Raw genomic sequence first — 26,200 nt, 5'->3', positions numbered from 1 at the left:
TGGTGGTACAGTCCTGTAGTCCCAGCTACTTGGAAGGCTGACGTGGGAGGATCGCTTGAGCCAGGGAGGGTGAGACTGCAGTGAGCCGTGATTGCATCACTACCTTCCAGCCTGGACAACACACAGAGACCCCCAAAAATAACAAATAAGACAGTTGAGATTATCTTCCACAGGGACAGATGATCTTCCCCCTCCCCAACTCCCTATGCTGCATCTCAGGGACAGAGCATTGAGCCAGCAGGACTGGGCCCAGCCTGGCAGCTGTTACACAGTCTAGTGACACAGGTTTATTGAGGGGGCCATGCCCAGGCCTTGTGGCAGGCATCTCCTTCAGGTGGTCCCCAGGTGGAGTGGTGTCGTTAGTGCTCCCGTGTTCACACAGAAATTGAACAGTTGTGTGAATTAACTAGTAACCTGATTTTCTCTTATCCATCTACATTTTTTCTTGATGAGCATTAGATTATAGGTTTAAAAGGATACAGTCATGCTTGTTAACTTGCTTTTTTAATCAAATCTAGCATCACAAATAAATAGGTTATTTATAAATGTATTTTGACAATGATGTGTATAAGGTTGTCTGAGCCTTCATTTTATTTTTCTCTTTGAAAGACTGACCGAGCATGTGCAAGATAAAAGCAAGCTGCCTATCCTCATCTTCCCAGAAGGTAAGAAGGGGTTGATTGCCATGAAGCGCTTCTGTGGGCAGTGCAGGAATGTGACTCTGATGTTTCCTGGGAACCCTCAGCCCTTGCTGGATTATCTGTTTTCACTGAGTAATGCTAGGGCCCCTTTAGATTGGTTGTAGGACTAAAAACTCAGGCAAGTTCAGAATATGAACTAAGAGTGCCACAGTGTGAATTTCCCAAATGCAGGAATTTCTTCTCTAATGTTTCAGCTCCTCATGGAGCTCGTGGAATCCTCCTGACCCCACTGTGTGTCTCTGCTTTATCCAGGCTATGTGTGTGAATCAGGGAAAGTGGTCCTGTAGAAAGAGAATTGGAGGCACCATCTTGCCTGTCTCTGTTAAGTGTTTAAGTTAGGTAGATGACAGATATATCTTATTTGAGGAACCGTTAGAAGAATTTTGACTATTAGTCTTTAAGAAATGCCTAGTATCTGGGGTAAAGGGCCAACAGAAATAGCATTTTATTGTCTCCTGCATTTTAGGAACCTGCATCAATAATACATCGGTGATGATGTTCAAAAAGGGAAGTTTTGAAATTGGAGCCACAGTTTACCCTGTTGCTATCAAGGTACAAGACCTCCAAGGGTGCACACGGTCATTATTGCAGCTGCTGTGAGTGGGGTGCAGCAGGACGAGGTGGAGGGAGGAGCCTGGGGAGTGTGGCATGGGGGAGAGCCAGATTCCTGCATGCAGGCTGCTGCCGCCGCCATTCAAGAAATGGCAAGCCCTTCACTTCTTACCTTGCTTCCTACACCTAGCTGGAATGTAGGCTCCTCCACCTGGAAAGGTGGCTGATTGCAGGGCATAGGAGTGTGGTTTCAAGCTGGATTTTTGCATTTTGGGGGAGCCGAGAGGATGGTGGGTCCATACGTCCAGCCCAGTGGGAGAAGCAGCTCCACTGCTTTTAGTTGTGGTGTCATCTTCTAGACCAACGGCAGTTCCTAACAATGAGACGGACCCTGGGAGTTTATCTAATCTACCTCGACCCTTTGGGAACTGCCCTTCTAACCCTTCGGACACCCAGAGCTGTAGGTTGTGATTAGCCAGTCATCTGCCCTTTGTTCCTCTGCCTCCCACCCACTTCACATCCACCAGGCCTCACATCATGACACCTACAAAACACGGGCCATTCTTTTTGCTTTGTTTTGTTTGTTGAGACTGAGTTTCACTCTTGTTGCCCAGGCTGGAGTGAGTGCAATGGCACGATCTCGGCTTACCACAACCCACAACCTCCACCTCATGGGTTCAAGCAGTTCTGCTGCCTCAGCCTCCCGAGTAGCTGGGATTACAGGCATGCCCCACCACACCCGGCTATTTTTTTATATTTTTAGTAGAGACAGGGTTTCTCCATGTGGGTCAGGCTGGTCTTGAACTCCCGACCTCAGGTGATCTGCCTGCCTCGGCCTCCCAAAGTGCTGGGATTACAGGCATGAGCCACCGTGCCCAGCCTAACCCAGGCCATTCTTAATGTGGTTAAAGTATTTAGGCTGCAGTCTGAGAGCCCGGAAAAACAGTGAGCAGATGTGAATGAGGCTCACGTTTAGAATTTCTTTTGCAGGGTTCTGTGGGTTGTGTGCAGAGCATTCTGTAGAGTTGGTTGTGACTTTCTTTTCACCTTGTCAGTGCCACTGGAGAGGTGTTCCTCCTGGTGAGGCAGATGCTCCCCAGCCACTCACTGTTCATCATTTAGGCAGAGGACCAGGCCAGGGATGGCAGATGAACGTTGCCTGCAGGGGACTCTGATTGAGGATGCTGTGTCTGGGAACAGCAAGAAAGAGGAACATAATCTGGTAGCAGAGTCTGCCTTGCGGGTGGGAGTAGGGAGTGGCATCCTGGGTTCTGGTAAAACGAAGATGGGTGCTTTGCAGTGCCAACGTGAAGCTGCTGGCTAGAAGCCCTTACGGCTCCCTCCAGAACAGTGGCTTTTGAACTGTGGGTGCATCAGCATCAGCTGGAGGGATTGTTAAAATGTAGGTTGCTGGCCCCGTGCCCTGGGTTTCTCAATATCCATTCTTTTTCTTTTGAGGCAGGGTCTCCCTCTGTCACCCAGGCTGCAGTGCAGTGGCACGGTCATGGCTTACTGCAACCTCCACCTCCCATTTTCAGGTGATTCTCTTGCCTCAGCCTCCCACTTGTACACCACCATGCCCGGCTGATTTTTTAATTTTTGTGGAGATGGAGTTTCACCATGTTGTTGCCCAAGGCTGTTCTTGAACTCCTGGGCCCAAGTGATCCGCCTTGGCCTTGGCCTCTCAAAATGCTGGGATTACAGGCATGAGCCACCCCACCTGGCTTCTGAGTTTCCATTCTAACATGTTCTGGGTGGCATTGGCACCATCACCTGGCACACTGTGGTGGCCACAGTTCTGAAGTGGTGGCTCTTAGCTGCTGTTGGAACACAAACCCTAAGGAGAGTTTCCACTCCTCTCCAAAGTAAAATGCTGATGAATTTTATGTACCTTTCCATTCAGTCTACAGAGTAGAGCCCATGTATAGCTAAGAACATCTCCACAGATACCTTTTCTGGTTTTTGCAAACCCTTTATTGGTAACCAAACGTGGATAACCGTGGCGATTTTAAGGCTCTTCTGATATTCCCACCGGAATTCAGGCATGACCTGATATGAGGAGTACGTTGCTGTGTTGAGCTTCTGCCTTGTTTTCTGTCCACACGCACTGCCCAGTGTGGAATAGAGAATCAGCCCGAAACAAAGTGTTCTCACACTCTCGTGACATCAGAATTTCCGTCCATATCCGGCTTCATTAAATACAATGATAAAACTAGGTGCGGTGGCTCATGCCTATAATCCCATCACTTTGGGAGGCTGAAGTGGGTGGATCATTTGAGGCTGGGAGTTCGAGACCAGCCTGGCCAATGTGGTGAAACCCCCTCTCTACTAAAAATGCAAAAATTAGCCGGGTGTGGTGGTGGGTGCCTGTAATCTCAGCGACTTGGGAGGCTGAGGCAGGATAATCACTTGAACACAGGAGGCGGAGGTTGCAGTGAGCTGAGATCGTGCCATTGCACTCTAGCTTGGGTGACAGAGTGAGACTGTCTCTCAAAAAAATAAAATAAAATATAACAACACTTACTTTATGATCATACATGTTAGTTTAGTTTTAAAAACTTATTATTTTCCTTTCTTTCCATTGGTGGTATATAATATGAACTCATTAAGCCTTCTGTAGTTAAATCTTAACTTCTTTTTTTTTTTTTTTTTTTTTGAGACGGAGTTTCGCTCTTGTTACCCAGGCTGGAGTGCAATGGCACGATCTCGGCTCACCGCAGCCTCCGCCTCCTGGGTTCAAGCAATTCTCCTGCCTCAGCCTCCTGAGTAGCTGGGATTACAGGCACGCGCCACCATGCCCAGCTAATTTTTGTATTTTTAGTAGAGACAGGGTTTCACCATGTTGACCAGGATGGTCTCGATCTCTCGACCTCGTGATCCACCTGCCTCTGCCTCCCAAAGTGCTGGGATTACAGGCTTGAGCCACCGCGCCCGGCCTTTTTTTTTTTTTTTTTTTTATAATTTTTAGTAGAGATGAGGTTTCACCATCTTGGCCAGGCTGGCCTTGAACTCCTGACCTCGTGATCCACCCGCCTCGGCCTCCCAAAGTGTTGGGATTACAGGTGGCCTGGCCTGAACTTCATATATATATGTATATGTATATGTATATGTATATGTATATGTATATATATATATATATATATATGTATATATATAAATTATAATTTCTATAGTTAAGCCTAAAATTATGTTCATTTTAGTAGTTAGGGCCACAGTCTTGGCAAAATTATCCAATTTTTATACTGTGCATCATAAAACTTAGGCTGGAAGGGCCTAAAAGATCATAAAGTTCAACCCCACCGCAGCTCGTGCCCACATGCAGGACCCTGCCCCGGGTCCTTTCCCTTCTCAGGCTTTCCCAGGGAAAGGGCATTTTTGATGTTGTTGGCAGTGCGGCCGTGTGGGATAACACTTGAAATTCTGGTTCCTTTATTTTTCCACTCTGATCCTGGGTGTTTGCTTTATGATTGCACAAGGTCAACCTCCTGCCTTGCCCTTCAGACATACGGGAGCCCTTCAGACATTCGCTGGTGGCAGCAGGTGTTTTGTCCAGGCATTCTCGTCAAGCACCCAGGTCCTCCTGTTACTCTCTGTACAGCTTCCTCCGGAGCTTCCCCACGCTGCTCACCTGCCCTTCCAGTGAGAATGCGGGTCACAGCTGCAGCCATGTTTTCTGCAAAACACCATTGAATTGCTGCCTTTTGCCTCCATTAGAACCACTGGCAGTGAAAGGGTCTGATACCTGCTTCTTGGTAGGATCGGGCTTGTGTGGTTGAGACCTCCTGGGGCTCTCAGCGTGAGCACATGTCAGCGTGTGTCAGTGTGTGTCAGTGTAAGCGTGTCGGCGTCAGCACAGAGCCGCCTCCTGAACAGATGATTGACTTGGAAGTGTAAATGCAGAAGCATATCATAAGCTTTCTAATAGTTTCCTCCCTGGTCTGAGCACCAGAAATCGTATCTAAAAGTTGGTGTTTGTGTAAGAAAATACCTTTATTTGGGGGAGGTACACTAGATGAATGACAGGGTGCTGGGAGGGAGAAATGGAGAAAGCGGGAGGTGGTGGTGGTGGTTGAATCAGGGAATGGGTGCATGGGCGTGCATGGTCCTGTTCTCTCTGGTTTTGGAGATGTTTGAATTACATACCTATGATTAAGACGTGAAATGAATCAAAGAGGGAGGATATTTGCTTGAGGCAGGCTGTTAGGGGAGCCTTCCTTCCTGATCTGCAGCAGAGGCCAGGTCACTCAGAGACCAGTGTTGCTCGCGGTCAGACTGCCCACATGGAGAAGGGGCTTCAGCAGTACTCACACAGGGTCTGGGAGCAGCACCCCAGTACCAGCAGTACCCCAGTACCAGCACTGCCCAGTGGAGTCACTCACAGCAGTCACTGTGACATGCACACATGGTGAGAACTACTCACGTCTTACCTCCAGGTTTCCATTGTTTTTAGTATGACCCTCAATTTGGTGATGCCTTCTGGAACAGCAGCAAATACGGGATGGTGACGTACCTGCTGCGAATGATGACCAGCTGGGCTATTGTCTGCAGCGTGTGGTACCTGCCTCCCATGACCAGAGAGGTGAGTGCCCGCCCCAGGCAGGTCTGTGGCTGCTCTATGTAATCTCGAGCCGGGGCTGAGCGATCTTATTCATTCTTTCTTACAGGCAGATGAAGATGCTGTCCAGTTTGCGAATAGGGTGAAATCCGCCATTGCCAGGCAGGGAGGACTTGTGGACCTGCTGTGGTAAGTTTAGAGCCAGGCCTTATCAGCTGAGTTTCTGCAGCAGATACTGTGTCATGGCATTCTCCTTGGTGTGGAGAATTAAGCTTGTCAGCTCTAGAGAGAGCGGTTTGACCCCTCTCTCTGAGTTCCAACCCAGAAGTGCCCTGTACCTCCTTGACCTTGGGGAATCTGGGTCAGGGATGCCTGGACTGAAGCAGTTGATTCTGTATACCTTTCTGGGGTTTGAACCAGTCTTCCAGGACACCTGGACAGTGCCCATCTCTGGGCGAGCATGACCTGGTACTGATCTGAAAACCTCAAGAAGGAAGGAGGACTTTCCCTGATCCCAGTGTATCTGGTAAAATTGAACCATCCTTAGAAAGGCAAAGGTTGTGTTTGTTGTAGCAGGATTGACATACTTTTTCTGTAGTCAGTAAATATTTTAGGGTTTGGAGGCCAATATGGTGTCTGTTGCAGCTACTGATCTCTGCCATTGTAGTGTGAAAACAGAGACAGTTCATAAACCAATGAGCATGGCTGTGTTCCAATAAAACTTTATTTACAACAGGTATCAGTTGGATGTGGCCCTTGAGCTGCATCCTGTAGTTTTATCCCAAATAGCAGGAGAATGATGGGTGAATGCTGGTTCAGAGAAACTTTTCCACTCTGGGGCATTTAGGTTTAAGAGCCAAGGGTCAGCATTTGACACAGATGGGCATTATCTATGAGAAAAGAAAGGGTAGAAATTCACATTTTAAACCCAACTGTAGAGTCTCAGGTAACAGATTGACTGTCAGATGATTGCCTTTTAAAACATGCTAGCGTGGATTGTGCACTTGCTGTGTGCCAGTCACCAAGCTGCTGGGCCCTGTGTGACCGTCTCTTTCACCCTCACGGTAGCTGCAGTCCTGTAAAAATTGTTGTTCCCATTTTACAGATGAGAAACTGAGACTCAGGTTAAAATGAACTTTTATCCAAAGTCATAACATAAGCACTGGAGCTAGGTTTTGAACCCACATTGAACAGACTTTTAGAGCTTGAAGGTTTAACTTCTGCCCCATGTTCCCATCTCTGAAATTTAACAAGGACAGGTGGCGGCTTTTAAAAACCATGGCTGACCGGGTGCAGTGGCTCACGCCTGTCATCCCAGCACTTTGGGAGGCCAAGGTGGGTGGATCACAAGGTCAAGAGAACGAGACCATTCTGGTCAACATGGTGAAACCCCATCTCTACTAAAAATATAAAAATTAGTTGGCCGTGGTGGCGCGCGCCTGTAGTCCCAGCTAGTCGGGAGGCTGAGGCAGGAGAATCGCTTGAACCCAGAAGGCGGAGGTTGCGGTGAGCCAAGATCGTGCCATTTCACTCCAGCCTGGGCAACAAGAGCGAAACTCCGTCTCAAAATAAACAATAAATAAAAACCATGCCTTTGTTATGGATTTAAAAGGGTGTAGCGGGGAGACTAAAAGCGGGCTTGGGTTTTTATAAGTTGTTGAAGGTGGTAATAATTCTAGAGTGTAGGTGGAGTGGGGCAGCAGGCAAGAGGGAATGGGACTGTAACGAAACAACCTCAAGTCTGGTGGGTTGGTTAGGGGCTGCTGCAGGGAGGCACTTGGAGCAGTGAGGCTGGGACTCTGAGAGGCAGCCCCAGAGGTGAACTTCCATTCCTGACAGCACTCTCTCTCCAGCATGGAAGAAATCAGAACACGCATTACCCCTTGTGTTAGCTCTTCGCATGAATCCGGAGTATCCCTGGGTCTGAATTAAACAGATGAGATTTTAGACATCTATTTTAGATACGTTATGAATCGATATTTCTCAAAGCATGTCTGCCTTCCGTAATGCCAGAATTCCTTTTCCTTTGTGAGGTAAAGATGCATGTTAGAGAAGAAAGAATTGTAAACTCCTGGTAGGTTACAGCAGCTGCAAAGTACCTTGAATAGGAGTAGTAAGTTCTCACCCCAGGGCAAGAATGGAGCTTTTGAGATGGAAAGGGTGGATTTTTGGGAGCCCAGTGCCCCACATGCCCTGAGGTTGTCCTGATGAGAGTGTCCCAGGCACCCTGTTTGTGGCAGGTTTTTTCCTTGGTATTTGGGCAGCACGGTCCATCTCCCATGGTGTGAGGGTGGCTGGGAGTCTTCCTGGCTGTTACCACATCCAGCCTTTGTCTCACCAGGGATGGGGGCCTGAAGAGGGAGAAGGTGAAGGACACATTCAAGGAGGAACAGCAGAAGCTGTACAGCAAGATGATCGTGGGGAACCACGAGGACAGGAGCCGCTCCTGAACCTGCATCGAGCTGGCTGGGGCCACCGTGTGCCAGGTGCCAACAGGCTAGGAGCTGGAGCGCCGCTGCTGCCCCCGCTGCCGCGTCCTTTCCAGACTCCGGGGCTCCCCGGGCTGCTCTGGATCCCAGGACTCTGGCTTTCGCCCAGCCACAGGGGGATCCCCGTGCACCCGGCACAGCCTGCCCTGGGCGGTCTGAATGGATGCTGCTGGGTGTCGTGACCCAGGACGAGATGCCTTGTTTCTTTTACAATAAGTCGTTGGAGGAATGCCATTAAAGTCAGCTCCCTACCTGTGCACGCTGTGCGGGCTGAGTGGCTGGGGAGGTGTGGCCACGTTCTTGTGCTAGGGACGGCGGGACAGGAGTCTGTTATGTATGCTCATGTGCCAGGGACATGCTGGGGGTGGCCACCCACTCTCAAGGAGAGGCACAGCTGAGGTACTGTGGCTGGCTTTGGCCTCAACATCGCCCCAGCCCTGGAGCTCTACAGACGCGATAGGAAGGAAACTGTCGCCTGCAGGGGCTTTCAGCAGAATGAAGGGTTAGATTCTTATGCTGCTGCTGATGGGGCCACCAAAGGGAGGGGAAGAGGCCAGGGGGGCTGCTGACTGCTGCTGACTGGGCCAAGGTGAGAACCAAAAGTCACGTGTTCGTACTCCAGGCTGACCCTGAACTCCCCATGTGATGCTCGCTCTGTTGAATGTGTGCCTCGGTTTCCCCATCTGTAACATGAATCGGGGAAGGGTGGTTATCCTACCTCACAGGGCTGTTGTGGGGATTAAAGTGCTGCGGTGAGTGAAGGACACGTCACGTTCAGTGTTTCAAATACAGGCCCACAAAATGGGGTGGGGCAGTCTGAGCTCAGAGCTGCTACTCTGGGCTTTGGATTTGTTTTTGTGAGTAAATAAAACTGGCTGGTGAATGAACTGGGGGACTCTCCCTTTACTTTCTCCCCTGGCTGTGGTCCTGAGTAGCAGACTTCTGGTGGAAGTTCCCATTCTCTTCTGGGCGCACAGCCCTGGGGCTGCAGAGAAGCCACCTGAGTGCGGGAGCAAAGAACCCTGCGGCTCAGAAGGTGAACAGCGCATCCCACATGCTTGCAGATCTTTGGTTCATTTCGAATTTCCAGCACAATTCGAACTTCCACAATCTCTTGGATTTCTCCAGAGATTGGGGACATGTGAGAGGTGCTGATGTGGGGCCTGGGGAAAGCAACATTTAAGCTCCAGGGCAGGGGAGGAGCAGGGGCCCCGGGAAGGCTGCAGAGGGGATTGGCAGGGGCGTGTGCTGTATGGGGGCTTCTGCACAGCCAGAGCCGACCCTGCAGGGAAAGAGTCTTGCCACCTATATGGTCACAGTGGAGGCAGAGCCAAGGCCAAGCAGCCCCTGTGGGTTCTGGGATTTCACTGGTTTCATGCTCCTGAGCCCACCATTCATGCCCCATCAGCCCTCACTTGGGACCCACGCTCCCTCGTGGCACAGTCATGACGCCTCTCAGGGTTTTGAGCCAGTGGTGCTGAGTGTCACGTCCCCAAGGTCACCCTCTGTTCAGGGAGCGGGTGGGAGTGGAGCTGTGCTCCTGGGGCTGCAGATGGATCTACTTTGTCATGTGGGGGATCTGCCGGGTTGGCCCTGCCGTCTCCCTTTCTCTGCGCCTTCCTGTGACCTCCCCAGAGAGCCTCCCGTTTCCTCACCTGCCCTGTTGCCAGCCTGAAGGAAGTCTTTTTGCTCTCAAATGAAGACTGAAAAGAAATAAAGTCAGTGTTATGACTAATAACAGTGTCTTAGGAACTGTTTTACAAAATTCTTAAGAATAAAAAGTGATTTTCAGCTTTTTAGGTGATGGTTACAGTGTTTGTAAGCTAACTGGAGGGATCTGTAATTGGTCTTAAAGATCAGGTTCTCTTTTTGAAAGTTCATCCGAAACTGATTTGTTACTTTCCTGATTTGCATAGGTATTTATCTATATACACACACAGGTTTTGGTTTTGTTCGTCTCACATTCAGCACAGTTGTCTCTGGCTGCTGCCGGCAGGTGTGGGTGCACCTGGTATGGAGTCACATGGCATCAGTGCTGTGGAGGGAGGTCCTGTTCGGGCCAGGCAATGAGGAGAGGACTGACTCACACCTGCAGAAACGGAACCTCCCCTTTCTAGGTATATGTATGCCTTCTACCATCATCCAGCCGGCTGCTCCATCCTTTTAAATTGGGGGTCCTGCAGGCCCCAAGTGACCCATAGCCAGAGTATCTGGTGTGTGATAACAGTTGATCTGTGTGGCAAAGCCTCATGGCACTTAGAAACATGCAAAGTACAAAATAATGCGCTCCCTCTTGTGACCCCAGCAGGGGTGGGGCCAAGCTGGGAACGACACCCAGTGGCGTAATGAGTGGAACAAGCGCTGGCCAGCTGCCAGCCCACCTCCACTCCTGCCGCACCTTCACTTCTCTGCATCTGTCTCATGAGTCATAACTAGGGACTTGGCTAAGTGACCTCGAAGACCCTGTCCACCTCTGCATTTTCTATTTTTAAGCCCAGCTGTGGGCTGGGGCCAGGCTGCTCTCGGGTTGGGTGGTGTCTTTGTTGTGGATCTCGGACAGGCTTTTTCACTCAGACGTGAGACTTTTGTCCCACCAGTTAGAAAGGGAACTTTTTGTTTTTATTATTATTATTTTTTTAACACGGAGTTTCACTCCTGTTGCCCAGGCTGGAATGCAGTGGCACAATCTTGGCTCATTGCAATCTCTGCCTCCCAAATTCAAGCAATTCTGCCTCAGCCTCCCGAGTAGCTGGGATTACAGGCATGCACCACCGCACTTGGCTAGTTTTTAGTAGAGACAGGGTGTCACCATGTTGGCCAGGCTGACATCAGCCACCAGCCTCGGCCTGACATCAGCCACCAGCCTCGGCCTCCCAAAGTTCTGGAATTACAGATGTAAGCCACCGCGCCCAGCCAAAAGGGAACATTCTAATAAAGCTAGTGGGATTCCCTTGGCAGTAGAACGGGCTTTGGGACTTGATGCTTCACTGTGTCAGAACCAAGTCCCTGGTGCTGCCTTTCAGATAGAAGAGGCTTAATGCGTGAGGGGTGTGGGGGAGTGCTCCGGATCCCCGAATGCCCATCCCAGACCAGTGACGGGCATTCTTGGGTGACATCATGTGACCTTAATGGCAGAACAAACGGTGGGCACTAACCCTGTTGTCCTGTAGAAATCAGGGTCTATGAATCCTGCCATTTGCTTCCTGGAATTGGCCAGGAACTTGATTGGGCTAGTGCTTCCTGCTGTCCCTGGGTGCGTCAGAGATCCCCCCGTGTCATAGGTCCCACCCGCCCACCATGCATCCCGGTGGCCAGACGCAGCTTCTCCAGGCGCGCTTGTCCCGGGTGGCCCAGGCCATAGGCTGAAAGGGCAGCTGCAGGCGCACTGCCTTGCGGACAGGTTAGGAGACGGCTGTGTGGCCATCCGTCTTCTGCAGCCCGCACACCCTGCTCTCCCCCCAAGTCAATATGTCTCTCTCCGATGGGAAAGTTAATAAATTTTGCTCTAGATTAAAAGTATTGATCATTTCATTTGTAAACGATAAATAAAAAGGGGGAACTTTTCATTGCGCCAGGGGTGGCGCCTGGCGTGTGTTGCGGGGGTGATTGCGCTGGCTGCCGGGGGGTGGGCTTCTCATATGCATTCCGGCCGGCCGGCTGCATTGATTTCCTATTAGTCTCCCAGCACCACCCAGTAACACATCATTTCACTACCTGCTATTAATGGTCTTTTGATAAATAATCACTTGTAAGTCAATAAATTTTTATTAAACAGTGTGGCTCTTTGATTTATTAAAATCCGACCGTGTTTGTCTGGGAGAAAAGGGATGCCGAATTGAAGTGGAGGTTTTCATACATCTTCCTGACGCGGAGCAGTCACTGCACACTCCAGAGAAAAACAATTGCATTTTAACAGAAACAAAACGGCCGAGTTTGGAACTTGGGCCCAGGGAAACTTTATCTCCGTCAGCGTGAGGCTTACTCTGCAGGGATCAGCCGCAGGCCGGAGGGTGCCAAGTTGAGAACTTTGTGTTGGCCTCCAAGGGTGCCCAGGTGCCAGGGCTGGACGCTCCTGCTGGGCTGCGTTCTGGGATGGCACCGACCGGCCTTCTCCCAGCTGGGGATGCCCCCTGGAGCAGACACCCTTTGCCAGCAGACATCTGACATCAACCAGAGAAGCGTGGATGGCAGGACCCTTGAGCTTCCTTCCTGGCCAAATCGACACCAGAGAAGCCTACGGCAGGAAGATGTGCCAGGAGACAGTCTTTTGTGGAGATCGGGCTCTGTGGATTATATTTTAAAGTGTGGGCCAGTAGCTGAAGACTGGAAATGCCTTTTTGTGAGATTTTCATTGGCATAGAATTTGTTGTAGAGGTTGGCACTTTTCATTGAGACGAATATGGCCCCAAACAGATGGTCTTCCATAGAGCAACCCAACCACTGGTGACACAACCAGAATTCCCACCCGGGGGGAGGTTGAATAAAAGGGGAAACACTTTCTCGTGTTTCTGGTACATGTTTTTATTTAAGCGAATAGTTGGAACACCCTCTCTTTGACCCTGCCTCATCCAGGCTGCTGCTGCGGACTTCGCATTCATGCTTAGTGTGGCAGGCGGGAGCACACAAGGGCTTTTGACAGCGGATTCCCGGTAAGAAGTGCGGCCGCGGGCCCTCTCCGGGGTGGTTAGGATTTCCTTTTCTCTCCTAGTCTCGGGACCTTGAACGTGGTTAGGAAGCTGGATGGCAGAAGACAGGTATGAGTGTCCCGCAGGATAGACGAATTCTAATAGGGTTGTTTTCAGGAGCTTTTCAGGAGCGGGGTCCAGGCTGTGCCCACATGCAGGAGGCTGGTCAAGGACCTAGTTTCTCCTTGTGCCAGGAGAATGCCAGGCTGGGCAGCGAAGCTAGAGGACACCGTGGATGTGAATCCCCAGCACATGGGGAGCCTGTAGGAGCACCTTGAATTTTACATGTGCAAGCTTCAAGTCCACTTTCAGGGTTAAAGACACTTTCAGACACTTCTGAAACGTTTCACTGGGGGTTTCCCTCTTGCCTGCACTGGCTCCCCAACACCTCACTTCCCATGCCCACACCCGCCCCACTGCGCTGTTAGGAGCACTTTGCTGCGGAGGCTGAAGGACCATCTCAGGCTTTCCTCCACTCGGATAGGTTACTTCCTATGCAGGAGTCAAATACATTAAACTGGGAAGGGAATGGCTTTTGCTTGGCAGCTGCCATTACAGCTGCTGGTGGGGCCAGGGGAGTGAGGTTGGCTAAAGGTAGGACAAGGGGCATTTGGGCCGTCACCCAGCAGGTACCTGTACCACCTGTTGATGTCACCAGCGGGAAGTCACAGCAAGAGGGACATCAGGAGGCTCCGTCTCCCTTGAGAGTAAGAGGAGACTTGGTAATTCCAAGAGTAGCTGTGACCGCACTCCCTCACCTTGAACCCACAGGTCCCGAAATGCATTTTTTGGCAGTTGTTTTTTTTCTTTTCTTTTTTTTTTTTTTTGAGATGGAGGCTTGCTCTATTGCCCAGACTGGAGTGCAATGACGCAATCTCAGCTCACTGCAACCTCTGCCTCCGGGTTCAAGCAATTCCCCTGCCTCAGCCTCATGAGTAGCTGGGATTACAGGCACCCACCACCACGCCTGGCTAATTTTAAAAAATTTTTTAGTAGAGCTGAGGTTTCACCATGTTGGCCAGGCTGGTCTCGAGCTCCTAACTTCACGTGATCCATCCGCCTCAGTCTCAAAGTGCTGGGATTACGGGCGTGAGCCACCACGCCCAGTCCGGTTTTTGTTTTTAGAGACAAGGTCTCGCTCTGTTGCCCAGGCTGGAGTGCAGTGGGGTGATCATGATCATGGCTCACTACAGCCTGGAACTCCTGGGCTCAAGCAGTCCTCCTGCCTCTGCCTCCCAAGTAGCTGGGACTACAGGTGCACCACCATGCCAAGCTAATGGTTTTTAAATTTTTTGTCGAGGCAGGGTCTCACTATGTTGCCCAGGTTGATGATGAACTCCCAGCCTCAAGCAATCCTCCTGTCTTGGCCTCTCAAAGCGCTGGGATTACAGGTGTGACACACCTTGCCTGGGCGACCAAAATGTACTTTCAGTGCTTTGAACCCCTCCATATGCCAGACTTAGCTCTGGATGTCTGGATGCGAGATCAGGAGAAGGTTAACTGGTGCCTTGCCTTCTGATCCATCAGAGTTTAAGGCAGATGTTGGCCGGCTCCCTCTGCTGCCTCTTGCCCTGTGTTTCAAATATGGACAAACACCTGCTCCTCCCTACTGAGGAGCCAGGGCTGGGTAGGGGCACGGAGGCCTTGCTCAGCCTCTGCAGGAGAGGCTGGAAAGAGAGGCTGGGAGGGGTCCCAGTTCCTGCTGCTCGGCGTGGGCTTGGGGAAGGGCTGCGCGTACACAGATTGATCCGCCAGCTGTGATTTGTCATTTCTCCCAGGCAGGCGCTGTTTTCTCTTGGTTCAGGAGGCCCCTTCGACACCTGCTTTATTTTTCTTCCTGCGCTGACGTGACGGGAGACAGGTGTTAAACTACTTAATCACTTTAAAATTGTTTTAATTTTCTGTTTTTTATTGATCTCTCCAGCACCAATTAATCAGCTCACTGGACCAGGCAGTTAGTACATTAAAAATTGTCAGGGAGGCCGTGCATCTTGCAAAATGTCTAAAAAATATTCGGCTAGCAAATTTCGCTTTTCTTTGGTATGCAACAGTCCACGGCCCATGAAACTCCCACTCAGAAAGGGCCGCTGCCTCCGGGACTTACGTTCAGGGAGGATTCAGGCCACTGCAGGCGCTCCGGCCAGGGGCTTCCGGTAGGGAAACGGGATGCAGGTGCCGGGCTCATCACGGATTTACCATCTTTTCTTCCACTTCTGTTCTGTTTCTTGCATATCCTGGGTCTGCTTTCCCCAAAGACTGGGAGTGTTTGTGGAAGAGGACTTGGCGGTCTGTAATGAACTTGTGGGGCCAGGACAGAGGGTTTAAAGCAAGCGTCCCTTTCCACAAAACCTCCCAATGTCCAGTCCCCGAGCCCACAGCCAGATTTTCTGTCCCTGGGACATCAGCACTTTTGACTTGTCCTGAAAATGCCAAAACCACCTCCCTGGGGCAGGGGCCCACTATGCTGGGTATACTCCATCTGCTGGCGGGCAGCAGGGTGTCATGCTGCCTCTTCCCGGCACCCAGTGACGGTCCTGAAGCCCTTCTGCAGAACGTCCTGGGCAGCGCTGCTTCACACCCACGGTCACTGCCACCAGCTCCTGTGCTGCAAACCCTCACTGCCTGTCTTCTGCCACCCCTCTGGAAGATGATTTATTAACGGCTTGGCTGTGCTTTCTCATTCAACAAAACATGGACAGAACCACCAAAGACTTCGGCCTCACTTCTCAGGGTGAGAACTGAGTTTCTTCAGTTTCCCCACGTTTGCCAGATGTTCTATCACTTGCCAAGAGCAAGCCCCTTATTTCTTCCAGGGTGCCTTAACCATCCTGCAGACTGTCTGCAGGGTCTGGGGCGCTCGCTCCATCCCGGGGGGACCACCCTCCCACGGCAGCCCTCACCCCCTGCCCCTGTCTCCAGACCCAGCGGCCCACTTGCAGGGGACAACGTTTCCTCCTTCCCCATGCTTCCTCGCTCATGGGGCTGCCCAGAGCGCTCAGGTCCAGGTCCTTGAGACTCAGGGATCCCAGTGACCCCCAAGAAGGGCTGCGCCCCCTGCCCCACATTCTGGAGAGCTGGAGGGCGTGGGCCTCGAGGGCCGGCACGGCCAGCCCTGTTTCTCGCCGTGGACTTATCTCCCCTGCCCCACCCGCTTGGTATTAATTGGTATATGATTGGGCCGGGACATATAATCTAGTATTGATTTTCTCTCTGGACGCCACAGCTTTATTTGCTCACATCTGACTTGTGTTTAATTGGTGCTTTGCTCTGGAAACAGAGATCTTATCGGCCTGTTGGGTTTCTTTTCCTGGGGCACACAGGCACGCAAGTCCCCACCCTGCCTCTCCCGGACCCTCCCACAGCCAGGACTGCCGGGGCTTAAGGGGGTGGGGAATGACCCAGGGGGCCTGCTTTACACTTGACCTCCTGAGCTGGGGCCATCCTTCCTGGAGTGAATGTTCGCGTGTCTGTGATGATCACTGGGGACACTGGCTTTGGGTCCGGGGGCCTGGGTTCATGCCCACTTCCTCCCTGTATATGCCTCATGGCTAACCTATTGAGTTTTCTGGCTTGGTAATATTCTTTCTTATCTGAGAGAAAGGTAGAATGACTGCCTGCTCTGTAGGGCTCCTAGAGGTGACCTGTCGGGTCCCACACAGCACCTGGAACTTAGTAGGTGTGATGAGCAGCAGCTCCTGGGTCACTTGGCTGGTTCCCTCAGCCTGCACAGCTCTGTCAGTGGCGTGTGAACCAGGGCAACTCCATCTTGAATGAGGGCTGGGTAAAATGAGGCTGAGACCTGCTGGGCTGCATTCCCAGACGGTTCTAAGTGACAGGATGGGATAGGAGGTCAGCACAAGATACAGGTCTTAAAGACCTTGAATATGAAACAGGGTGCAGTAAAGAAGCCAGGCAAAACCCACCAACACCAAGGTGGCCATGAGAGTGACCTCTGGTCGTTCTCACTGCTCCCCTCCCACCAGCGCCGTGACAGTTTACAGATGTCATGGCAACGTCAGAAGTTACCCTACATAGTCTAGAAAGGGGAGGCATGATAATCCACCCCTTATTTAGCATGTCATCAAGAAATAACCATAAAAGTGGGCAACCAGCAGCCCTGGGGCTGCTCTGTCTATGGAGTAGCCATTCTGTTATTCCTCTACTGTGTGTTTTTTTTTTTTTGAGACAGAATCTTGCTCTGTTGCCTAGACTGGAGTGCAGTGGCGCCATCTTGGCTCACTGTAATATCTGCCTCCCGGGTTGAAGTGATTCTCCTGCCTCAGCCTCCTGAGTACTGGGACTACAGGTGCTTGCCATGATGCCTGGCTAATTTTTGTATTTTTAGTAGAGACAGGGTTTCACCATGTTGGCCAGGCTGGTCCTGAACTCCTGACCTCAGGTGATTCACTTGCCTCAGCCTCCCAAAGTGCTGAGATTACAGGTGTGAGCCACTGGGCGGGTCTTATTCCTCTACTTTCTTTCTTTTTTTTTTTTTTTTTTTTTTTTTTGAGATGGAGTTTCGCTCTTGTTACCCAGGCTGGAGTGCAATGGCGCGATCTCGGCTCACCGCAACCTCCGCCTCCTGGGTTCAGGCAATTCTCCTCCCTCAGCCTCCTGAGTAGCTGGGATTACAGGTGCGCACCACCATGCCCAGCTAATTTTTTTTGTATTTTTAGTAGAGACGGGATTTCACCGTGTTGACCAGGATGGTCTCTATCTCTTGACCTCGTGATCCACCCGCCTCGGCCTCCTAAAGTGCTGGGATTACAGGCGTGAGCCACCACTCCCGGCCTCCTCTACTTTCTTAGTAAACTTGCTTTCACTTTATTCTATGGACTCGCCCTGAGTTCTTTCTTGCGAGAGATCCAAGAACTCTCACCTGGGGTCTGGATCGGAACCCCTTTTCTATAACAGTTCCACGTGACTGCAGGCATGGAGGGAGAGCCATAGGCATGTGCGTTGGAAAGACAGTATCTCCTGCTGACATCTCTGTTTATAGGACTGGGCTGAGAAGGATCATGTCTTCCGAGGGACCCACAATCCAATGACAGCCTCTGACCCCAGGCCTCTGTGGTCACCGCCTCCCGCCACCTTGTTGAAGGTTGAGGGCTTCTGTCTTCTGCACCCAGGAGCTCACCCTCAGGAGAGCCTTTCCTGCCCCTGCGCTCCCAGCTCCACCACACCCCAGCCCGGCCTCTGCATTTTGGGTTTTTGTTTTTCCCTCATCTGGCTGTGGTCTGGCATTGGGGCTGTTCCGCCCTGTCTGAGCTTTTTGTAGTAAAGGAAGAGAGAAAGGCCAGGGGTAAACACTGATTTGCTATTGACACAACATTAATTCTCTTGCTCGGACAGGTGAATGTGCTTTCACTCACTTTACCAAGATTAATGATACTTGTTTGCTTGCTAAGAGAGGCCTAATGAGGGGCTTTGGAACACATGCCTTCTGGGCTGGCGGAGGGAAGGAGGCTGCAGGCTGCTGGGCGTGGGAGAAGCAGCGTCCCCGCGCCACTTCCAGTGACACGGCTCCTCGGGTGCTGGTGGCTTCCCTAGCAGCAACAGGATCAAGGAGTCATTGGATAAAGATGTGGGCTCTTTATGTTCTGCCCCTTGTCAGAAGTTATTTCTGACAACAGACCTGCGAATGGAGTCCCTAGTCAGCCTGCCCCTGCCCCTGCCCCTGTCAGTCACCGGAAGCTCTCCTCCCACCTGTGCAAACCAGGTCCTCCCTCCATTTGCACCCAAGGCCAAGGTCAAATGTAGGATCGGTCTTTGCTTTATGGCTCTGAAGAGTAAGAGATAGTATCGGAGAGGACAAGCTGGGGCTTCTGAGGTGGGGCAGCTGGCAGAGGAGCCTCGGAGCCACGAAGCATGCTCCTGACCTTCAGGGAGGGGACTCCTGGGCCTGTGAGTGACGTGCCAACAAGATCGGATCGGAGGTGTTTCTGCCTTGTGACTTTGTAGGTTCAGCGCAGCTTGAATAGGGCAAGAAGAAGCCCCACAGCCTCTCTCCTCAGCAGAACAGCTGGTGGCAGATCATGAAGGTGGGTGCAGGGGTGGAGTTGCTCCAGGTCCAGGCTATTCCAGATCCGGGGATGACAGGGTCTCTTAAGGCCACCCTCACCTGGCGGGAGGCAAACCAGGCCATGTCACCAACAGCCAGAGCCGCCGGCCTCCACCGAACAGAAGCGCCAGCTCGCGGGCAGAGCTGTGCTAGAATTGTAAGGTCGGCGTTGCTTTCTTTCCAGCACTGAGCAGCAGCAATTTAGCAAATTCCGCTAAAGCAGGGTCTCTTGAGAAAATGAATAAACACAATCTTAAACCCCAAGAGCCAATGGAGGTTTCTTCCATGAGACCTTCTGCAGGCATTGCCCGGCGGGACACCTGGGTCTGTCATCACTCCGTCTTTCACCCTTGCCACCTTTCTGGGTCATTCGTATCTTTGTCACCTGGGGAAGAAGGAAAAACTAAAGAAATCAATTTAGGTCATATATGGACAACTCCGTAGGGGACAGGGAGAACCAAAACATACATATGGATTTAAATCAAGTTGGGCTTTAAAAATCACTCCTTTCCAGGAGGGAGAGCATTAGGACAAATGCCTAATGCATGCGGGGCTTAAAACCTAGATGATGAGCTGATAGGTGCAGCAAATCACCATGGCAGGTATATAACTATGTAACAAACCTGCATGTTCAGCACATGTATTCCAGAACATAAAGTAAAAAAAATTTTTTTAAGAAAATCACTCTTTCCCAAATGCCTCCATTGCCAGTCCCTGGGGCACTTGTTAACCAGGCAGGTTCCTTGGCTGCCCCTCCCTCTCCTCCCCTCCCACCTCCCACTGAGTCTGAATATCCCTGACGGCTCTGGGGTCTGTGTGTCTGACTCTTCCGGTCATCAGGTGGTTTGGGAAGCTGCCTACGTGAACATTGTTGGCTGTGGGGTGTCTGCTTCATCCAGGAATACTGGCAGCCAGCTACGAAGCAGCAGGAACCAGTCTGCTGTAAAATGATGCTTGCTGTCAAAATGAACTGGAACATATTTGATCAGCGTGCTTTTGGTTAGAGGACTTCCTCTCATCCTTTTGTGTCCACAGTAGCGTGGAACTTTAGGCCTTTATACACCCGGGGAGCAGACACAGACCTGGATGAGAGCTGGAAGGCAGGGTGTCAGCCCCAGGCCTCACACTTACTGGAGTTTTGGCCTCAGACAAGTCTCAGCACTGCATGCCTCAGTGTTCTCATCTGCAAATTGGGAATAAAACTGTATGGCCAGTCTGAGAATTACATGAAGAAATGTTCAAGAATGCAATCTTTATAAAATTCCAATGTCATTTTTCATAGAAGTAGAAAAAATAATCCTAAAATTCACGTGGAACCACAAAAAATCCTGAATAGCCAAGGCAATCATGAGCAAAAAGAACAAAGCTAGAGGCATCACACTACCTGACTTCAAACTATACTACAAAACTATAGTAATTAAAACAGGATGGTACTGACATAAAAATAGACACACTAAACAATGGACTAAAGAGTCCAGATATGATCTCACATGTGTACGGGCAATTGATTCTTTTTTTTTTTTTTTTTTTTTTTTTTTTTGAGACACAGTTTCACTCTGTCTCCCAGGCTGGAGTGCAGTGGCACCATCTCGGCTCACTGCAACCTCTGCCTCCTGGGTTCAAGCAATTCTCCTCCCTCAGCCTCCTGAGTAGCTGGGAATACAGGTGCCCACCACCACACCCAACTAATTTTTGTATTTTTAGTAGAGACAGGGTATTGCTATGTTGGCCAGGTTGGTCTTGAACTCCTGACCTCAAGTGATCCGCTCACCTCAGCCTCCCAAAGTGCTGGAATTATAGGCATGAGCCACTGTGCCTGGCCTGATTTTTGACAAAGATGCCAAGAATACACAATGGGGGAAGCATAATCTCTCCAATAAATGGTGTTGGGAAAACTGGATATCCACATGCAGAAGAGTGAAATGAGACCCTTATCTCTCATCACATATAAAAATCAACTACATTGAATTAAAGCCTAAAATGTAAAACCAGAAAGTGTAAGACTTCCAAAACAAAACATAAGGGAAAAACTGTACAACACTGGTCTGGACAGTGATATTTCACTTTGACCCCAAAAGCACAGGCAACAAAAGCAGAAGTAGACAAATGGGGTCATATCAAAAGAAAAGGCTTCTGCACAGCAAAGGAAGAGATGAACAGAGTAAGAAGCCAACTTACAGATTGGGACAAAAAAATTGCAAACTAGACATCTGGTAAAGGATTAATATCCAAAATGGATAAGGAACTGAAATAGCAGTCTGGGCGCAGTGGCTCACACCCGTAATCCCAGCACTTTGGGAGGCTGAGGCAGGTGAATCACCTGAGGTCAGGAGTTTGAGACCAGCCTGGCCAATGCGGTGAAACCCATCTCTACTAAAAACACAAAAATTAGCCAGGCGTGGTGGCATGTGACTGTAATCTCAGCTACCCGGGAGGCTGAGGTGGAAGAATCACTTGAACCCGGGAGGTGGAGTTTGCAGTGAGCCCAGATGGCACCACTGCACTCTGGCCTAGGTGACAGATCGAGGCTCCGTCTCAAAAAACAAAACAAAACAAAACCCCCCAAACCAAACCAAACACTTCGGTAGCAAGAAGACAAGTAACCCAATTAAAAAATGGGCATGAGACCTGAATAGACGTTTCTGAAAATGAGACATACAAATGGCCAAGAGACATGAAAAAAACCACGCTCCACCTCACTAATCATTAGAGAATGCAAATTAAAACCACAATGAGCTATCGCCTCACACCTGTCACTGTCAGAATGACTATTATCAGAAATATGAGTGTTGGGGTGTGAAGTAAAGAAAACCGTTGCCTATTCTTGGTGGGAATGTAAATTAGATTAGCCATTATGGAAAACAGCATGGAGATTCCTAAAGCTAAAACCAGAGCCCGCATATGATCCAGCGGTCCCTGCTAGGTATTTATCCAAAGGAAAGAAAATCAGTACCTGCACTCCCATGTTTATTGCAGTACTATTCACAATGGCCAAGATTTGGAACCAACCTGTGTCCATCATAGATGAGTAGATAAGGAAAATGTGGTATAAGTCAGGGTGGAATATTATTCAGCCTTAAAAAAGAAAGAAATCCTTTCGTTTGTGACGTCGTGGGTGGAATTGAAGAGCATTATGCTGAGTCAAATAAATCAATCACAATTGAGGGACAGATACCACATGTTCTCACTCATATGTGGAGTCTCAGACAATTGAACTGAGAAGCAGAGAATAGAGTGGTAATTACAGAGGCCAGGGGTTGGGAGGATGGGGAGATGATGGTCAGAGGGCACACAGACAAGAGAAATGAGGTTTTATCTGAGCTCTGTTGCACAGTGTATTTAATATGATTAACAACAGTGTATTGTACATTTCAAAACTACTAGGAGACTAAATTGCTGTGTTACCACCACAGAAAATGATAAGTATTTGGGGTGATGGATCTGTTAATTAGCCCGATTTAATTATTCCACCTTCTATTCAAAGCATACCGTCACTTTCTGCCCCCGAGATATACACAAGTGTAAACCGTTAATTTATAATAAACATTTTAATGAAACAAAAAATAATGTACAAGAGAGTCAGGCACAGTGGCTGGCATCTGTACAGGTGGCTGAGGCAGATGAATCACTTGAGCCCAGGAGTTTGAGACCAGTCCGGGCAACATAGTGAGACCCTGTCTCTACAAAAAAATAGAAAAAATTAGCTGGGCGTAGTGGCAGGTGCCTGCAGTCCCAGCCACTCAAGAGGCTGAAATGGGAGGATTGCTTGAGCCCAGGAGGTGTGGGTTGCAGTGAGCCATGATTTTGGCTCCCATGCTAAGAAGGGCTATGAATCTACCCACATCTCAGCTGGTTGCAACCTTTGCCTCCCAGGTTCAAGCAATTCTCTCTGCTTCAGCCTCCTGAGTAGCTGGGATTACAGTCTCCCAGCCAGCAAAATCATGAGCCAAAGAAACCTCTTTTCTTGGCTGGGTATGGTGGCTCATGCCTGTAATCCCAGCACTTTGGAAGGCTGAGGTGGACAGATCATCTGAGGTCAGGAGTTCGAGACCAGCCTGGCCAACATGATGAAACCCCATCTTTACTAAAAAATATAAAAATTCGCCTGGTGTGGTGGAGGTAGTGTCCTGGTGAGGGCATCCATTCCCACGACACAAACACTTCCTGTTAGGTCTCAACTCCAACATTGGGGATCACATCTCAACATTGGAGATGGTGGGGACAAATATCCAAACGATCACATCCAGGCTCTGTGTCTGGAAGAAGCGTGTTGTCCACACGCATGCACAAAGACATGTCCACTCTCGATCTCCTCACGCGGGATTTGTTGAAATGCAGATTCTGATTCAGGAGGTCTGAGGTAAGGCCCCAAATGCCACATTTCTAACAATTTCTCAAGAGAGGCTGCTGCTTCTGTGCGTGGACTGTTTCTTTGCATAGTGAACTTTAGAGTGGGTTCACAGACCCAAACACCTGCATGAACCAGACAGGTGATGTGGGATCCCAGGTGTGGGACATGGGAAATGGTGGGTCACTCATAGGCCAGGCTTGCCCCACCTAGCAAGCACAGTTTCTCTCTTTCTTTTTTGAGATGAAGTCTCACTCGGTCACTCAAGCTGGAGTGCAGCAGTGTGATCTTGGCTCACTGCAACCTCCACCTCCAGGTTCCAGCCATTCTCCTGCCTCAGCCTTCCAAGTAGTGGGATTACAAGTGCTCACCACCACACCCAGCTAATTTTTGGATTTTTTAGTAGAGACGGGGTTTCACCATGCTGGCCAGGCTGGTCTCAAACTCCTGACCTCAGGTGATTGGCCTGCCTCAGCCTCCCAAAAGGCTGGGATTACAGGCATGAGCCACTGTGCCTGGCAAGCTACAGTTTCTATAAAAGCACTGTTCCATAAAGAAACACATCTGCACGCCGAATTCAGCCCTTGGCACCTGGTTCAGACCCCTGCTCTGGAGTCCAGACCCCTGGGGTTTGAAGTTAAACTAATCTGGTCACTCGTTGAGTCCTTCTGTAGCCTCCAGCTAGCAGTTGACCTGCCAGGATAGTTACAGGAAGGGGTTGCTGCGACTTTGGACCGGCTTGTCCCATTGTTGTGAAGGAGTGTGAGTGTGCCAGTGTTTAAGTGCCTGCAGCATTCTACGCTTTGTGCATGATTCCATCTGAATCTTCTCATCTGTCTTGAAGAAGTGGTTCATCTACTTCGTTTTACAGATGAGGACAGTGGAGCTGAGGAGTTTAACTAATCAGTCATGGTAGCCCAACTACTGCTTTGTGAAGTGGGGATTCAAACTCAGGACTGAGAGCCCTTGTCCATCTGCCAAACTTTAACAAAATATCTGAGACTAGGTAATTTAGAAATAATAGACATTTATTTCTCACAGTTCTGGAGGTTGGAAAGTCCAAAATCAAGGCACTGGTAGGTTCAATGTCTGGTGAGGGCGTGGTCTCTGCTTCCAAAGTGGTGACTTGAACACTCTGTCTTCACATGGAAGGGACAGAAGAGCACAAAAGGGCTGAACTCACTCTGTCAAGCCCTTTTATAAGGGCACTAATCTGATCCATTAGGATGAAGCCCTGATGGCCTTACCACCTCACAAAGGCCCTACCGCTCAATACTGTCACTGTGGGAGTTAAGTTGTTTTGTTTGTGTTTGAGATGGAGTCTTGCTCTGTCGTCAGGCTGGAGTGCAGTGACATGATCTTGGCTCACTGCAACTGCCAACTCCCTGGTTCAAGTGATTCTCCTGCTTCAGCTTCCCGAGTAGCTGGGACTATAGGCACGCGCCACCATGCTCAGCTAATTTTTGTATTTTTAGTAGAGACGGCGTTTCACCATGTTGGCCAGGATGGTCTCGATCTCCTGACCTCATGATCCACCCACTTCAGCCTCTCAAAGTGCTGGGATTACAGGTGTCAGCCACCTCACCCAGCTGGGAGTTAGTTTTGACACCTAAATTTTGGAGGGGACACTGGTACTCACACCAAAGCCCTCTCTGAATAATACAGGGATACTGTTTACTGTCTCCGTATACCAGGCACATGCATTAGTTCTAATCTCACAGAAACCCTGCAAGGTATGTAGAATGATTCCTATTTTACAGATGAGTAAACCAAGGCTCAGAGGTTAAATAACTGGCCCAAGGATACAGAGAGTGGTGGAGCTGTGGTTTGAGCCCATATCTAGCTGACTCCATTCCCCTAACCCATGCTGCAGGGACAGCTGGTTTCTGGCATCAAAATCTAGGGGTGGCCTGAGGATGAGGAGGGGTTACCAGAAGTGGGACTTCAGCTATTTGACTCCTTTCTTTTTTTCTTTTCTTTGTTTCTTTTTCTTTCTTTTTTTTTTTTTTTTGAGACAGAGTCTCACCCGGGCTGGAGTGCAGTGTTGCAATCTCGGCTCACTGCAATCTCCTCTTCCTTCTGGATTCCAGCAATTCTCTTGCCTCAGCCTCCCCAGTAGCTGGGATTGTAGGTGCCCACCATCATGCCCAGGTAATTTTTGCATTTTTAGCAGAGATGGGGTTTCACCATGTTGCCCAGGCTGGTCAGGTTCAAAACTCCTGGCCTCAAGTGATCCACCTGCCTCAGCCTTCCAAATTGCTGGGATTACAGGCATGAGCCACCACGCCAGGCCGGCTTATGATTTCTTTATGATGAATGAAATGAGATAACCTTGTGTTCTCCCAAGTCTCACACACACACACACACACACACATAAACACACACACACACACACACACGTATGCACACACAGGTATGTACAGGCATTCACATGTGTGTACATCTGCAGAGGGCCAGACTTACCCAAATCAACCTCAGGAATCTGGATTATCCATCTATGACTTTTCGCCCCCAAATCTAGTCTTTTGAATATGCTTCAGCATGATGGTTAGGGAACTGGGAGGCAGTGCCTCTCCTGTGCTTGGCCCTGTGTTCAGGATGCACATGGCAGCAGGGTGGAGTTAGAGGAAATGGCCGGGAACGGTGGAGTCTTTTAGCCAAAGGTTCCGGTGGTAGGTTTCCCAGAACTTTGAGGTCAAAAGAGGTTTTGTTGAGCTCAGCAAATGTCTCCTGGGAAAACCTTTCCCCAGGCTTGATTTAATACTGACCCCAAACGACTTGAATCAGACATGCAGGAATTATAGCTACA

General features: G+C 49.9%; 1 protein-coding gene across 2 annotated transcripts in view; it reads left to right on the top strand.

Moving 5' to 3' along the window:
• The window catches only part of GPAT4 (glycerol-3-phosphate acyltransferase 4), a 42,689-nt gene extending 33,505 nt beyond the window's left edge, over positions 1-9,184 (top strand). For both annotated transcript variants that reach the window (XM_039463384.2, XM_074383832.1), the window contains exons 9-13: positions 610-665; positions 1,168-1,253; positions 5,704-5,832; positions 5,918-5,997; positions 8,150-9,184. In XM_039463384.2, the coding sequence (XP_039319318.1) occupies positions 610-665; positions 1,168-1,253; positions 5,704-5,832; positions 5,918-5,997; positions 8,150-8,258 (460 nt within the window). In that variant the 3' untranslated portion in view covers positions 8,259-9,184. The remainder of the gene's footprint in view (positions 1-609; positions 666-1,167; positions 1,254-5,703; positions 5,833-5,917; positions 5,998-8,149) is intronic.
• Positions 9,185-26,200: the final 17,016 nt, after the last annotated feature.

This window comes from Saimiri boliviensis, chromosome 13 (assembly GCF_048565385.1).
Source record: "Saimiri boliviensis isolate mSaiBol1 chromosome 13, mSaiBol1.pri, whole genome shotgun sequence".
Lineage (NCBI taxonomy): Eukaryota > Metazoa > Chordata > Mammalia > Primates > Cebidae > Saimiri > Saimiri boliviensis.
The sequence above is the reverse complement of the archived record's forward strand: the minus strand, read 5'-3'. Positions and strand labels throughout refer to the sequence as shown.